The 17604-nt window shown below is 45.8% G+C and overlaps 1 protein-coding gene across 5 annotated transcripts in view; it reads right to left on the reverse strand.

Moving 5' to 3' along the window:
• Nucleotides 1-359: 359 nt before the first annotated feature.
• TMEM11 (transmembrane protein 11) overlaps nt 360-17604 on the reverse strand; it is a 90482-nt gene continuing 73237 nt past the window's right edge. For 3 of the 5 annotated variants that reach the window (XM_063934187.1, XM_063934186.1, XM_063934185.1), the window contains exon 2: nt 360-1242. In XM_063934187.1, coding sequence (XP_063790257.1) covers nt 726-1242 — 517 coding nt within the window. In that variant the 3' untranslated portion in view covers nt 360-725. Of the gene's footprint in view, nt 1243-3986; nt 4144-17604 lie in introns of all 5 variants that reach the window. The other 2 variants (XR_010182044.1, XR_010182045.1) reach the window with 2 other exon arrangements.

The raw sequence follows: 17604 nt of genomic DNA on the forward strand, positions 1-17604 counted from the left end.
CTCAGCCGGGCACAAGAATCTAACTGAGGTCTGGAGGAGGGTCATAGTGGGAGGAGCCAGTGCACACCAGGTAGTCCTAAAGCTTTCTTTAGTTGTGCCCAGTCTCCTGCGGAGCCGCTATTCCCCATGGTCCTTACGGAGTCCCAGCATCCACTTAGGACGTCAGAGAAACATTTATTTGTACACAAACTCCAGGTATAAACTTCATCCTTTTCTTGATTTTGAAAAAATGTCTCTTTTAAATCTTTTTTGAAACGTAAAGTGTGAAATCCCTGCCAGTTCTAAATACACCCTATATGAAGTGGTTGCAGGATAGGAAAAGGCACTTTTATTCTAAAAGTTAGACAACATGACAAGACTTTTTTTCATGATTATTTTCCATTTTAATTTTCTAAGTCCACAGTAGGGAAGCAAGTAAAGCCAATTGTTTATTTTAATAGTCACATGACCTTCTGGCTGGTTAAGTATGGTACAACAAATACTTAAGTGTCTATGTTAAAAAATAAAGCAAAAAAACAACTCCCTCAAATCCCCCTTGTAAAGATATTCCATGTTGTGTTATAACTTGGGTATACCGACTTGACAGCAGGTCCTCATCATCCTAGTATATACTGTAGCGCTGAAATAATCAGTGCAGTTGCACGAAAATATTTTTTCCTTTGAAGAAATTCTTTAATATCTATCAAACTTCACAAAAAATGTGTTACTGTTGCATTCTGTGGAAATCATACAAGGTAAATCTCGTACAGCTTCTTAACACAGTATGCCAGCGCAGCAAGAGCTATTGTGTTATGTAGTCTCTTTCTATGGACGTCGTCCTTTCTTACAAGCACCACTGGCGTGGAGGAGGTAAGAGTGTGTAGTGGCAGTCTTGATAATTTATAGGCGTCGTACTCCACCTGGTATTTACAGCAGGGATCAAACTGCCAGGAGATTCCATAAAGAGTAGAGCAAGCCAAGCTAATTATACCAGCTGGCAGAGACAAGTAGGGTGAATACTCTGAAGGCAAAATTAAAGGGGTGAGAAGGCAGATTGTACCGGAAAGTACTGCTGTCTTGTGCAGGCAGTTTCCCACGGTAATCCAGCGTGCAGTTTCGTCTCCAATACGGGTTGGTTCAATTACTATATATTTGTACTGAGCTTCAAGTGCTTGCTCCAGTTCATACTCAAACTGGTCCTGTGCATTGTCACCATTGTAAATCTCATGCACGATGTACCACTCACCCGTGGAAAAGGGGACCCTGACAAAGAGAAAATCTTTAGAAGTCTGCATAATATATACATGTAAATGCATTATAAGGACATTACAATTGGTTCATGATGATTCCCCACCACTAGGTATCTCTCACAGAAGCAAGAAGAGGCAAGCTAATTCTACACATAGCATAAACGTTAGTCTGCAAATTAAGTTCTTCTCAACAATTACAAAACACAGGGGGGAATTCAATTAGCTGTAATTTACTGTGGGCTTTAATCCCCCGGGGGTTTCCAATTTGTCCCGAGGTGCAGCCTTAACGCATATTTTTTTTCCAGGTCTGAGTAGATCTGAAAAGATATACACGTAAAGTTGCCTGTTTTCGGGTTCGTTGCACCCGTTAACACATAGGTCCAGGTACTTATCCCAGATCTTTTGTGTTAACGCCTGAAAACAGCCAATTTAACGGCCGAGAAAAACAGGCTGTAAATGAATTGTCACCCGTTATATATATATATATATATTATACATACACACACACACACACACACACACACACACACACATATATATTATACATAATATACACAATATACACACACGTTTGAGGGCACTCACGAAACACCGCCATTGCTTGGGATGGCACCCCGGCCCTTATCCAAACTGTAATCCCTGTTAGTGGCAGAAACAAGGCGGCATTCCACAAACTTTTCAAAAGGTGCAATCAGTGTATTATTCCATTTATCGACGTTTCAAGTCTTCTACAGACTTTTCATCAGGATATGAAACATGTTATATATGTGTATGAGAAAACATACTCCTCAGTTTGTGCACTATGCAGCACTATGGATGCACAAAGGTATCCCAGTGTGCCGATACATATAAAACTATAAATTCAGTGTACGGTGGAGTTAAGGGTGGATCCACCTCAACAGGCCAATCATGTATTCAATATACCAGAGGTCTTTCCAGAGGAGCACTGGGATTTTATATACACTGCTCAAACAAATAAAGGGAACACTTAAACACATCCTAGATCTGAATGAATGAAATATTCTTATTAAATACTTTGTTCTTTACATAGTTGAATGTGCTGATAACAAAATCACACAAAAATTATCAATGGAAATCAAATTTATTAACCCATGGAGGTCTGGATTTGGAGTCACACTCAAAATTAAGTGGAAAAACACACAACAGGCTGATCCAACTTTGATGTAATGTCCTTAAAACAAGTCAAAATGAGGCTCAGTAGTGTGTGTGGCCTCCACGTGCCTGTATGACCTCCCTACAACGCCTGGGCATGCTCCTGATGAGGTGGCGGATGGTCTCCTGAGGGATCTCCTCCCAGACCTGGACTAAAGCATCCACCAACTCCTGGACAGTCTGTGGTGCAACGTGGCATTGGTGGATGGAGCGAGACATGATGTCCCAGATGTGCTCAATTGGATTCAGGTCTGGGGAACGGGCGGGCCAGTCCATAGCATCAATGCCTTCGTCTTGCAGGTACTGCTGACACACTCCAGCCACATGAGGTCTAGCATTGTCTTGCATTCAGAGGAACCCAGGGCCAACCGCACCAGCATATGGTCTCACAAGGGGTCTGAGGATCTCATCTCGGTACCTAATGGCAGTCAGGCTACCTCTGGCGAGCACATGGAGGGCTGTGCGGCCCCCCAAAGAAATACCACCCCACACCATTACTGACCCACTGCCAAATCGGTCATGCTGGAGGATGTTGCAGGCAGCAGAACGTTCTCCTTGGCGTCTCCAGACTCTGTCACGTCTGTCACATGTGCTCAGTGAGAACCTGCTTTCATCTGTGAAGAGCACAGGGCGCCAGTGGCGAATTTGCCAATCTTGGTGTTCTCTGGCAAATGCCAAACGTCCTGCACGGTGTTGGGCTGTAAGCACAACCCTTACCTGTGGACGTCGGGCCCTCATACCACCCTCATGGAGACTGTTTCTAATCGTTTGAGTTGACACATGCAGATTTGTGGCTTGCTGGAGGTCATTTTACAGGGCTCTGGCAGTGCTCCTCCTTGCACAAAGGCGGAGGTAGCGGTCCTGCTGCTGGGTTGTTGCCCTCCTACGGCCTCCTCCACGTCTCCTGATGTACTGGCCTGTCTCCTGGTAGCGCCTCCATGCTCTGGACACTATGCTGACAGACACAGCAAACCTTCTTGCCACAGCTCGCATTGATGTGCCATCCTGGATGAGCTGCACTCCCTGAGCCACTTGTGTGGGTTGTAGACTCCATCTCATGCTACCACTAGAGTGAAAGCACAGCCAGCTATCAAAAGTGACCAAAACATCAGCCAGAAAGCATAGGAGCTGAGAAGTGGTCTGTGGTCACCACCTGCAGAACAACTCCTTTATTGGGGGTGTCTTGCTAATTGCCTATAATTTCCACCTGTTGTCTATTCCATTTGCACAACAGCATGTGAAATTGATTGTCAATCAGTGTTGCTTCCTAAGTGGACAGTTTGATTTCACAGAAGTGTGATTGACTTGGAGTTACAATGTGTTGTTTAAGTGTACCCTTTATTTTTTTTGAGGTGTGTGTGTGTGTGTGTGTGTGTGTGTGTGTGTGTGTGTGTGTGTGTGTGTGTGTGTGTGTATATATATATATATATATATATGTGTATATATCTATCTATCTATCTATCAGCCGCACTCACGGCTCCCGGTCAGGGAATGAAAGAAGACAAGCGTTGTGTGGTCAACGTTTCAATGTTATTCAGGTGAACATTTTCCTCAGGACATAAAAAAGACATTAACACCACATACCTTTATACCTGTCTGAGGTCCTCCATGGCGCCCGTCGTCCGTCGCGCCTCAGTCCATCAGAGATGATGTCACGGATACGCGCCGTCGCGCCTCAGTCCATCAGAGATGATGTCACGGATACGCGCCGGCTGCGGCATCACGGAGAACCCCAGAACACCTGTGTTAACAATTAACAGCTTAAGCTGTGTGAAAAATAACAACATACATGCAAGATAATAACCAAGACTAAAAGTGATTGTACTTAGCACATCATTATTATCACAAATTGATTAAATGTTAAAAAGTATACATAGAGGAGCTCCATTTAAATGCAATCCCAATAACTTTGTTTTTATGCATATATTTTCTCCTATATAATTTATTCAATACTGCCTGATGCGGATCCTATACTCTGCAAAGTTGTAATATAGAAGTCTAAATGTAACAAGCTCATGTTGCATATTTAGCTGCTGCTAAACAAAGGCTTATCGTTCATTGAATAAGAGAAGGCGACAAAGTATAGTTGACTAAAGACCTAGCAGAGATATACAAATTATTGCTAAACGGAGGGACCCCTTTAGTATATGGGATCTGAAGGGAGAGAAATAAGAAGCGGATGAACTTATTCTACTTTAAAGGAAGCAGTGTAGACCAGAGTGTTCGTTACGCCCTCTTGGTGACAATGTGTCAAGCAAGAAAATCCATCTTGCTTCCGCTTTAAGTAATAGGAGTCCCCTGTCACCTCCTCGTTTAAGAGGGGGGACATGATCAATAATCTGGTGTTTAAGCACAGCAAGTGAATGCTTGGCATTCACAAAGTGCCGTGCGACCGGTTGGTTGCTTCTTCCAGTAGATAACGCTGTTTTAATGGTAGTGCGGTGCCCTGCCATGCGTTCCTTAAATGTGCATTCCGTCTTGCCTACATAATGCAGGCCGCACGGACAACTAAGTAAGTATATGACAAACTTAGTGGAACACGTGAGTCTGCGACGGATCTTGTAGCGCTTTCCAGTATAAGGATGGCTAAAGCTATTGCCCACTATCATATGATTGCATGTGGTGCAACCCAAACATTTAAAACACCCTGTTTTGTGAGGGTTTAAAAAGGATTTTACTGCTGGCAAAGAAGATGGAAACTGGACATTGGTTTTAACTAGGTGGTCGCGTAAATTACGTCCACGCTTGTAAGCCAGCATTAGAGGAGTATTAGATAATGCACTCAGCTGTTTATCAGATTGAATTATGGGCCAAAATTTATTACTGGTACGGTTAATTTCATGACTCAAAGTATTGAATTTATTAACCCAGATGAATTTCTCCTGTACTGTTTTTTTTTCTTGGCCTGTTGCAGTAGTTTGGATCGGGGTATTTTCATAACCTTAGTTTTTATGGCTTTTAACTCAGAGAGGTGATAGCCCCTAGCTGCAAATTTTAATATCATGTCATCTAATGCTGGCTCAATTCTAGCATCATCACTCACAATTCTCGGCACCCTAAGCATCTGTGAGTACGGGAGCCCCCTGCGTAATGGTGCCGGATGGTGACTGGATGGAAGTAAGATGTTATTACGATCTGTGGGTTTTACATAGATGTCAGTAATAATAAGAATTTACTCACCGGTAATTCTATTTCTCGTAGTCCGTAGTGGATGCTGGGGACTCCGTAAGGACCATGGGGAATAGATGGCTCCGCAGGAGACTGGGCACATCTAAAGAAAGATTTAGGTCTATCTGGTGTGCACTGGCTCCTCCCCCCATGACCCTCCTCCAAGCCTCAGTTAGGACACTGTGCCCGGAAGAGCTGACACAATAAGGAAGGATTATGAAACCCGGGTAAGACTCATACCAGCCACACTGTATAACTCGTGATAGGAACCCCGGTTAACAGTATGATAACAACGGAGCCTCTGAACAGATGGCTCGCAATAACAACCCGATTTGTGTAACAATAACTATTTACAAGTATTGCAGACAATCCGCACTTGGGATGGGCGCCCAGCATCCACTACGGACTACGAGAAATAGAAATACCGGTGAGTAAATTCTTATTTTCTGACGTCCTAGTGGATGCTGGGGACTCCGTAAGGACCATGGGGATTATACCAAAGCTCCCAAACGGGCGGGAGAGTGCGGACGACTCTGCAACACCGAATGAGAGAACTCCAGGTCCTCCTCAACCAGGGTATTAAATTTGTAGAATTTTGCAAACGTGTTTGCCCCTGACCAAGTAGCAGCTCGGCAAAGTTGTAAAGCCGAGACCCCTCGGGCAGCCGCCCAAGATGAGCCCACCTTCCTTGTGGAATGGGTTTTTACAGATTTAGGCTGCGGTAGTCCCACCGCAGAATGCGCCAGCTGAATAGTGTTACAAATCCAGCGAGCGATAGTCTGCTTAGAAGCAGGAGCACCCAGTTTGTTGGGTGCATACAGGATAAACAGCGAGTCAGTTTTCCTGACTCCAGTCGTCCTGGAAACATAATTTTTCAGGGCCCCGACTACGTCCAGTAACTTGGAATCCTCCAAGTTCCTAGTAGTCGCAGGCACCACAATAGGCTGGTTCAAGTGAAAACGCTGATACCACCTTCGGGAGAAACTGAGGACGAGTCCTCAACTCTGCCCTATCCATATGGAAAATCAGATAAGGGCTTTTATAGGACAAAGCCGCCAATTCTGACACACGCCTGGCCGAAGCCAGAGCCAACAGCATGACCACTTTCCACGTGAGATATTTCAAATCCACAGTCTTAAGTGGTTCAAACCAATGTGATTTCAGGAACTCCAAAACCACATTGAGATCCCAAGGTGCCACTGGGGGCACAAAAGGAGGCTGAATACGCAGAACTCCTTTGACAAAAGTCTGAACTTCAGGCAGTGAAGCCAGTTCTTTCTGGAAGAAAATCGACAGGGCCGAAATCTGGACCTTAGTGGACCCCAATTTGAGGCCCAACGTCACCCCTGCTTGCAGGAAATGCAGGAATCGACCCAGTTGAAATTCCTCCGTTGGGGCCTTCCTGGCCTCACACCAAGCAACATATTTCCGCCAAATGCGGTGATAAAGTTTTGCAGTGACATCCTTCCTGGCTTTGATCAGGGTAGGGATGACTTCCTCCGGAATGCCCTTTTCTCAGTACCTTGGAAATGAGAGGCAGAGGAGGAAACACATAAACCGACTGGTACACCCACGGTGTTACTAGAGCGTCCACAGCGATCGCCTGAGGGTCCCTTGACCTGGCGCAATATCTTTTTAGCTTTTTGTTGAGGCGGGACGCCATCATGTCCACCTGTGGTCTTTCCCACCGGTTTACCAGCATTTGGAAGACTTCTGGATGAAGTCCCCATTCTCCCGGGTGGAGGTCGTGCCTGCTGAGGAAGTCTGCTTCCCAGTTGTCCACTCCCGGAATGAACACTGCTGTCAGTGCTAACACATGATTTTCCGCCCATCGGAAAATCCTTGTGGCTTCTGCCATTGCCCTCCTGCTTCTTGTGCCGCCCTGTCTGTTTACATGGGCGACCGCCGTGGTGTTGTCTGATTGGATCAGTACCGGCTGGTTCTGAAGCAGGGGCCTTGCTTGGCTTAGGGCATTGTAAATGGCCCTTAGCTCTAGAATATTTATGTGAAGCGAAATCTCCCGATTTGACCACAGTCCTTGGAAATTTCTTCCCTGTGTGACTGCGCCCCAGCCCCGAAGGCTGGCATCCGTGGTCACCAGGACCCAGTCCTGTATTCCGAATCTGCTGCCCTCTAGTAGATGAGCCCTCTGCAGCCACCACAGCAGCGACACCCTGGTCCTTGCAGACAGGGTTATCCGCTGTTGCATCTGGAGATGGGACCCGGACCATTTGTCCAACAGGTCCCACTGGAAAGTCCTTGCGTGGAACCTTCCGAATGGAATCGCTTCGTACGAAGCTACCATTTTTCCCAGGACTCGTGTGCATTGATGTACCGACACCTGTCCCGGTTTTAGGAGGTCTCTGACTAGAGATGACAACTCCTCGGCTTTTTCCACTGGAAGAAACACTTTTTTCTGGTCTGTGTACAGAATCATTCCCAGGAACAGAAGACGTGTCGTCGGGACCAGCTGTGACTTTGGAATATTGAGAATCCAGCCGTGCTGTTGTAGCACTTCCCGAGAAAGTGCTACCCCCACTACCAACTGTTCCTTGGACCTCGCCTTTATCAGGAGATCGTCCAAGTACGGGGTAATTAAAACTCCCTTCTTGCGAAGGAGTATCATCATTTTGGCCATTACCTTGGTAAAGACCCTCGGTGCCGTGGATAACCCAAACGGCAGCGTCTGGAACTGATAGTGACAGTCCTGTACCACAAATCTGAGGTACTCCTGGTGAGGAGGGTAAATGGGGACATGCAGGTACGCATCCTTGATGTCCAGGGAGACCATGTAATCCCCCTCGTCCAGGCTCGCAATAACCGCCCTGAGCGATTCCATCTTGAACTTGAACCTTTTGATATAAGTGTTCAAGGATTTTAAATTTAAGATGGGTCTCACCGAACCGTCCGGTTTCAGTACCACAAACATTGTGGAATAGTAACCCTTCCCTTGCTGAAGGAGGGGTACCTTGACAATCACTTGCTGTGAATACAGTTTTTGGATAGCCACCAACACTGCCTCCCTGGCAGAGGGAGTTGCTGGTAAGGCAGATTTTAGAAAACGGCAGGGGGGGGGGACGTCTCGAATTCCAGCCTGTACCCCTGAGATACTACTTGAAGGGCCCAGGGATCCACCTGTGAGAGAGCCCACTGTGTGCTGAAATTTCTGAGACGGGCCCCCACCGTACCCGGATCCGCCTGTGAAGCCCCAGACTTACCGGACGCGGGGGAGGACTTTTGCTCTTGGGAACTGGCTGTATGCTGCAGCTTTTTCCCTCTACCTTTGCCTCTCGGCAGAGTGGATGCGCCTCGAGCCCTCTTGTGTTTATGGGGCCGAAAGGACTGTACTTGATAATACGGTGCCTTCTTTTGCTGTGGGGTAGCCTGTGGCAAAAATGTCGATTTCCCAGCCGTAGCTGTGGAAACGAGGTCTGAAAGACCATCCCCAAACAGTTCCACCCCCTTATAAGGCAAAACTTCCATGTGCCTTTTTGAATCGGCATCACCTGACCACTGCCGAGTCCATAACCCCCTTCTGGCGGCAATGGACATTGCGCTTATTTTTGATGCCAGCCGGCAAATATCCCTCTGTGCATCACGCATGTATAAGACAGCGTCCTTTATATGCTCTACTGTCAGCAAAATAGTGTCCCTATCCAGGGTATCAATATTATCCGACAGGGAATCTGACCACGCAGCAGCAGCACTGCACATCCATGCTGATGCAATCGCTGGTCGCAATATAATGCCCGTGTGTGTATATATAGCTTTTAGGGTAGCCTCCTGCTTTCTATCAGCAGGATCCTTTAGGGCGGCCGTATCCGGAGACGGTAGTGCCACCTGTTTTGATAAACGTGTAAGCGCTTTATCTACCCTAGGGGACGTTTCCCAACGTGACCTATCCTCTGGCGGGAAAGGGTACGCTGCCAATAACCGTTTAGAAATTATCAATTTCTTATCGGGGAAAGTCCAGGCTTCCTCACACACCTCATTTAATTCCTCAGATGCAGGAAAAACTACTGGTAGTTTTTTCTCACCGAACATAATACCCTTTTTTGTGGTACCTGGAGTACTATCAGAAATGTGTAATACATTTTTCATTGCCTCAATCATGTAACGGGTGGACCTATTGGAGGGTACACTAGTCTCATCGTCGTCGACACTGGAGTCGGTATCCGTGTTGACATCTGTGTCTGCCATCTGAGGTAGCGGGCGTTTTAAAGCCCCTGATGACATTTGAGACGCTGGAACAGTCACAAGCTGAGTAGCCGGCTGTCCTATGTCGTCAAACCTTTTATGTAAGGAGCTGACACTGTCACGTAATTCCTTCCATAAGTCCATCCACACAGGTGTCGACCCCTCAGGGGGTGACAACACATTTACAGGCATTTGCTCTGCCTCCACATCATTTTCCTCATCATACATGTCGACACAGCGGTACCGACACACAGCACACACACAGGGAATGCTCTGACAGAGGACAGGACCCCACAAAGCCCTTTGGGGAGACAGAGGGAGAGTATGCCAGCACACACCAGAGCGCTATATACCACAGGGATATCACCTATAAAGAGTGTTTTCCCTTATAGCTGCATATATATATTATACTGCGCCTAAATTTGTGCCCCCCCTCTCTTTTTTACCCTTTCTGTAGTGCAGGACTGCAGGGGAGAGCCAGGGAGCGATCCTTCCAGCGGAGCTGTGAGGGAAAATGGCGCCAGTGTGCTGAGGGAGATGGCTCCGTCCCTTTTTCGGCGGGCTTTCTCCCGCTTTTTGTGTTATTCTGGCAGGGGTAATTTACACCTATATAGCCTCTGGGGCTATATATGGTGTTAGTTTTGCCAGCCAAGGTGTTAATATTGCTGCTCAGGGCGCCCCCCCCCCCCCCCCAGCGCCCTGCACCCATCAGTGACCGAAGAGTGTGGTGTGCATGAGGAGCAATGGCGCACAGCTGCAGTGCTGTGCGCTACCTTGGAGAAGACAGAAGTCTTCAGCCGCCGATTTTCCGGACCTTCTTGCTTCTGGCTCTGTAAGGGGGACGGCGGCGCGGCTCCGGGAACGGTCGACGAGGTCGGGTCCTGTGTGCGATCCCTCTGGAGCTAATGGTGTCCAGTAGCCTAAGAAGCCCAAGCTACCACCACTTAGGTAGGTTCGCTTCTTCTCCCCTTAGTCCCTCGCTGCAGTGAGCCTGTTGCCAGCAGGTCTCACTGTAAAATAAAAAACCTAAACTATACTTTCTTTCTAGGAGCTCAGGAGAGCCCCTAGTGTGCATCCAGCTCGGCCGGGCACAGAAATCTAACTGAGGCTTGGAGGAGGGTCATGGGGGGAGGAGCCAGTGCACACCAGATAGACCTAAATCTTTCTTTAGATGTGCCCAGTCTCTTGCGGAGCCGTCTATTCCCCATGGTCCTTACGGAGTCCCCAGCATCCACTAGGACGTCAGAGAAAATCTTGTTGTCACAGATCCTAATCTGTACATCCAGATAATTGACACTTGTCGCATCAATGCAATATGTCAATTTTACCGGGGTGGAAGAATCATTATGCATGTCAAGTAAGGAAACTAGGGCATCCTTTGTGCCTGTCCATAAGACCAACAGGTGATCAATGAACCTTAGATACAGTAAAACATTGCAACGAACTGCGCTGCTGGAAAAAAACAACTCATCCTCAATTTGGAACATGAAACTGTTCGCAAATGAAGGAGACACATTGCTGCCCATAGAGCAACCCTGCAATTGGAGAAAATACTGGTTATTGAACATAAAATAATTCCGTTGTAGAGTAAGTTGTAATAGCTCCATAAATATGTCAATATTAGGGCCCTTATAGTGTATACTTTCAGTGATCAGGGTCCTCACCGCCATCAACCCCTGATCATGAGGTATACACGTATACAGGTTACGGACATCAATAGTGGCCAATAAACAGTTAGAAGGGACAGATGGAATATTCCCAAGTTGGATCAATAGATCTGTAGAGTCCTTTAAGCAGGAATTTCTGGCTTGGATACATGGCTGTAAATAAAAATCCAAAAAAAATAGAAACACATTGGTAAAGAGAACCCATTGCAGAAATAATAGGACGTGCTGGTGGGTTGAGGCTATTTTTGTGGATTTTGGGCACAGAGTAAAGGATGGGTATGACTGGAAAAGGAGTGGTTAACGCATCACACTGCTCTTTGGATAATTGTCCCTCATTTAACGCTCTCGTCAGAATGAGATCCAATTCATGCTTAAATCTTGCGGGTCATTATCGCTTGCAGACGCTGATCCCTCCGTGGAGGTTTCAGTGTCTAATTGTGTAACTCTAGAGCGATTATAGGGGCGGCGACGTGAAGGCCAATTTCCCAGGTCGCCCCCCCTTTAGGGGCACGCACCCGAGCGCAGTTGGCAGATCCCGACGGCGCTATACGAGGAGGGGCGGGCAGAACCAAAGGCAAAGGAAGAGGCCGGACTCCTTATGCACGACGGAAGTAATATTCAACCTTTCTGAAATTTTTTTCCCCCATTGAAAAGAAACTTTTAGCAAAAGGACTTAACTTCGTTCCCACTAATAAAATCGATCCTTTAGAATGGAAAGAGGAACAATACAAATTGGGACGCCAATTACGCCTAAAGGAGTATTTTTATCTCCAGCCCACCCATGGTAACGGATAACACCATCCTTCCCCCTTCATTGCGCAAAAAATCTAAATTTGACTCAACATCCCAAAATCAAGCGATACGCACATACTGCAAAACCATTGACCATCAGATACAGTGCAGTATTAAACAAGAATCTTCAGGTCACTCCAATCTCACAAAAGATGAGTGGGATGCATTACTTAAACTTAGCAAAATGATGATGTCGTATTCCGACCAGCCGACAAGGGGGGTGCCCTTGTGATCCAGAACACTGCGGAATATGTGGCTGAATTAAATAGTCATTTAGAAGATAGCCACACTTACCGTAAATTAACCCAAGATCCTACTGCAAGATTTAAGCGTGAATTGGATCTCATTCTGACGAGAGCGTTAAATGAGGGACAATTATCCAAAGAGCAGTGTGATGCGTTAACCACTCCTTTTCAAGTCATACCCATTCTTTACTCTGTGCCCAAAATCCACAAAAATAGCCTCAACCCACCAGCACGTCCTATTACATCTGTCCCTTCTAACTGTTTATTGGCCACTATTGATGTCAGTAACCTGTATACGTGTATACCTCATGATCAGGGGTTGATGGCGGTAAGGACCCTGATCACTGAAAGTATACACTATAAGGGCCCTAATATTGACATATTTATGGAGCTATTACAACTTACTCTACAACGGAAATTTTTTATGTTCAATAACCAGTATTTTCTCCAATTGCAGGGTTGCTCTATGGGCATCAATGTGTCTCCTTCATTTGCGAACAGTTTCATGTTCCAAATTGAGGATGAGTTGTTTTTTTTCCAGCAGCGCAGTTCGTTCCAATGTTTTACTGTATCGAAGGTTCATTGATGACCTGTTGGTCTTATGGACAGGCACAAAGGATGCCCTAGTTTCCTTACTTGACATGCATAATGATTCTTCCACCCCGGTAAAATTGACATATTGCATTGATGCGACAAGTGTCAATTATCTGGATGTACAGATTAGGATCTGTGACAAGATTATTACTGACATCTATGTAAAACCCACAGATCGTAATAACATCTTACTTCCATCCAGTCACCATCCGGCACCATTACGCACGGGGCTCCCATACTCACAGATGCTTAGGGTGTGGAGAATTGTGAGTGATGATGCTAGAATTGAGCCAGCATTAGATGACATGATATTAAAATTTGCAGCTAGGGGCTATCACCTCTCTGAGTTAAAAGCCATAAAAACTAAGGTTATGAAAATACCCCGATCCAAACTACTGCAACAGGCCAAGAAAAAAAAAAACAGTACAGGAGAAATTCATCTGGGTTAATAAATTCAATACTGAGTCATGAAATTAACCGTACCAGTAAAAAATTTTGTCCCATAATTCAATCTGATAAACAGCTGAGTGCATTATCTAATACTCATCTAATGCCGACTTACAAGCGTGGACGTAATTTACGCGACCACCTAGTTAAAACCAATGTCCAGTTTCCATCTTCTTTGCCAGCAGTAAAATCCTTTTTAAACCCTCACAAAACAGGGTGTTTTAAATGTTTGGGTTGCACCACATGCAATCATATGATAGTGGGCAATAGCTTTAGCCATCCTTATACTGGAAAGCGCTACAAGATCCGTCACAGACTCACGTGTTCCACTAAGTTTGTCATATACTTACTTAGTTGTCCGTGCGGCCTGCATTATGTAGGCAAGACGGAATGCACATTTAAGGAACGCATGGCAGGGCACCGCACTACCATTAGAGCAGCGTTATCTACTGGAAGAAGCGACCAACCCGTTGCACGGCACTTTGTGAATGCCAAGCATTCACTTGCTGTGCTTAAACACCAGATTATTGATCATGTACCCCCTCTTAAACGAGGAGGTGACAGGGGACTCCTATTACTTAAAGCGGAAGCAAGATGGATTTTCTTGCTTGACACATTGTCACCAAGAGGGCGTAACGAACACTCTGGTCTACACTGCTTCCTTTAAAGTAGAATAAGTTCATCCGCTTCTTATTTCTCTCCCTTCAGATCCCATATACTAAAGGGGTCCCTCCGTTTAGCAAAAATTTGTATATCTCTGCTAGGTCTTTAGTCAACTATACTTTGTCGCCTTCTCTTATTCAATGAACGATAAGCAGCTAAATATGCAACATGAGCTTGTTACATTTAGACTTCTATATTACAACTTTGCAGAGTATAGGATCCGCATCAGGCAGTATTGAATAAATTATACAGGAGAAAATATATGCATAAAAACAAAGTTATTGGGATTGCATTTAAATGGAGCTCCTCTATGTATACTTTTTAACATTTAATCAATTTGTGATAATAATGATGTGCTAAGTACAATCACTTTTAGTCTTGGTTATTATCTTGCATGTATGTTATTTTTCACACAGCTTATGCTGTTAATTGTTAACACAGGTGTTCTGGGGTTCTCCGTAACGCCGCGGCCGGCGCGTATCCGTGACGTCATCTCTGATGGACTGAGGCGCGACGGACGACGGGCGCCATGGAGGACCTCAGACAGGTATAAAGGTATGTGTTGTTAATGTCTTTTTTATGTCCTGAGGAAAATGTTCACCTGAATAACATTGAAACGTTGACCACACAACGCTTGTGTCTACTTTCATTCCCTGACCGGGAGCCGTGAGTGCCGCTGACCACTATATATATTTATGGACATCCATTTCATAGATATTACCGGGAAGGCACCGGCTTTGTTGATCTGTCTATGATTGAATGGAGTGCTGCTGATCTCTACATTGTATATATATATATATATATATATATATATATATATATATATATATATATATATATATATACATACATACATACATACATACATACATATATATATATATATATATATATATACATACATACATATATATATATATATATATACACATATATATATATATACACACATATATATATATATATATATATATACACATATAATAAGAATTTACTTACCGATAATTCTATTTCTCATAGTCCGTAGTGGATGCTGGGAACTCCGTAAGGACCATGGGGAATAGCTGCTCCGCAGGAGACTGGGCACAAAAAGTAAAAGCTTTAGACTAGCTGGTGTGCACTGGCTCCTCCCCCTATGACCCTCCTCCAAGCCTCAGTTAAGATACTGTGCCCGGACGAGCGTACATAATAAGGAAGGATCTTGAATCCCGGGTAAGACTCATACCAGCCACACCAATCACACCGTACAACTCGTGATCTGAACCCAGTTAACAGTATGATAACCGTAGGAGCCTCTGAAAAGATGGCTTCCAACAATAAACAACCCGATTTGTTTGTAACAATAACTATATACAAGTATTGCAGACAATCCGCACTTGGGATGGGCGCCCAGCATCCACTACGGACTATGAGAAATAGAATTATCGGTAAGTAAATTCTTATTTTCTCTGACGTCCTAGTGGATGCTGGGAACTCCGTAAGGACCATGGGGATTATACCAAAGCTCCCAAACGGGCGGGAGAGTGCGGATGACTCTGCAGCACCGAATGAGAGAACTCCAGGTCCTCCTCAGCCAGGGTATCAAATTTGTAGAATTTAGCAAACGTGTTTGCCCCTGACCAAGTAGCTGCTCGGCAAAGTTGTAAAGCCGAGACCCCTCGGGCAGCCGCCCAAGATGAGCCCACCTTCCTTGTGGAATGGGCTTTTACAGATTTTGGCTGTGGCAGGCCTGCCACAGAATGTGCAAGTTGAATTGTACTACAAATCCAACGAGCAATCGTCTGCTTAGAAGCAGGAGCACCCAGCTTGTTGGGTGCATACAGTATAAACAGCGAGTCAGATTTTCTGACTCCAGCCGTCCTGGAAACATATATTTTCAGGGCCCTGACTACGTCCAGCAACTTGGAGTCCTCCAAGTCCCTAGTAGCCACAGGTACCACAATAGGTTGATTCATGTGAAACGCTGAAACCACCTTAGGGAGAAATTGAGGACGAGTCCTCAATTCCGCCCTATCCGAATGAAATATCAGGTAAGGGCTTTTATAGGATAAAGCCGCCAATTCTGATACGCGCCTGGCTGAAGCCAGGGCCAACAGCATTACCACTTTCCATGTGAGATATTTCAAATCCACTGTGGCAAGTGGTTCAAACCAATGTGATTTTAGGAACCCTAAAACTACATTGAGATCCCAAGGTGCCACTGGAGGCACAAAAGGAGGCTGTATATGCAGTACCCCTTTGACAAACGTCTGAACTTCAGGCACTGAAGCCAGTTCTTTCTGGAAGAAGATCGACAGGGCCGAAATTTGAACCTTAATGGATCCTAATTTTAGGCCCATAGACAATCCTGCTTGCAGGAAATGTAGGAAACGACCCAGTTGAAATTCCTCCGTAGGGGCCTTCTTGGCCTCACACCACGCAACATATTTTCGCCAAATGCGATGATAATGTTTTGCAGTTACATCCTTCCTGGCCTTGATCAGGGTAGGGATGACTTCATCTGGAATGCCTTTTTCCTTCAGGATCCGGCGTTCAACCGCCATGCCGTCAAACACAGCCGCGGTAAGTCTTGGAACAGACAAGGTCCCTGCTGGAGCAGGTCCTTCCTTAGAGGTAGAGGCCACGGGTCCTCCGTGAGCATCTCTTGCAGCTCCGGGTACCAAGTTCTTCTTGGCCAATCCGGAGCCACGAGTATCGTTCTTACTCCTCTCCTTCTTATGATTCTCAGTACTTTTGGTATGAGAGGAAGAGGAGGGAACACATATACCGACTGGAACACCCACGGAGTTACCAGAGCGTCCACCGCTATTGCCTGAGGGTCCCTTGACCAGGCGCAATATCTGTCCAGTTTCTTGTTGAGACGGGACGCCATCATGTCCACCTTTGGTTTTTCCCAACGGTTTACAATCACTTGGAAGACTTCTGGATGAAGTCCCCACTCCCCCGGGTGGAGGTCGTGTCTGCTGAGGAAGTCTGCTTCCCAGTTGTCCACTCCCGGAATGAACACTGCTGACAGTGCTATCACATGATTTTCCGCCCAGCGGAGAATCCTTGCAGCTTCTGCCATTGCCCTCCTGCTTCTTGTGCCGCCCTGTCTGTTTACGTGGGCGACAGCCGTGATGTTGTCCGACTGGATCAATACCGGTTGACCCTGAAGCAGAGGCCTTGCTTGACTTAGGGCATTGTAAATGGCCCTTAGCTCTAGGATATTTATGTGAAGAGACGTTTCCATGCTTGACCACAAGCCCTGGAAATTTCTTCCCTGTGTGACTGCTCCCCAGCCTCTCAGGCTGGCATCCGTGGTTACCAGCATCCAATCCTGAATGCCGAATCTGCGGCCCTCTAGAAGATGAGCCTTCTGTAACCACCACAGGAGAGATACCCTTGTCCTTGGAGATAGGTTTATCCGCTGATGCATCTGAAGATGCG

The sequence above is a fragment of the Pseudophryne corroboree genome, chromosome 7 (assembly GCF_028390025.1).
Source record: "Pseudophryne corroboree isolate aPseCor3 chromosome 7, aPseCor3.hap2, whole genome shotgun sequence".
Classification (NCBI taxonomy): Eukaryota; Metazoa; Chordata; class Amphibia; order Anura; family Myobatrachidae; genus Pseudophryne; species Pseudophryne corroboree.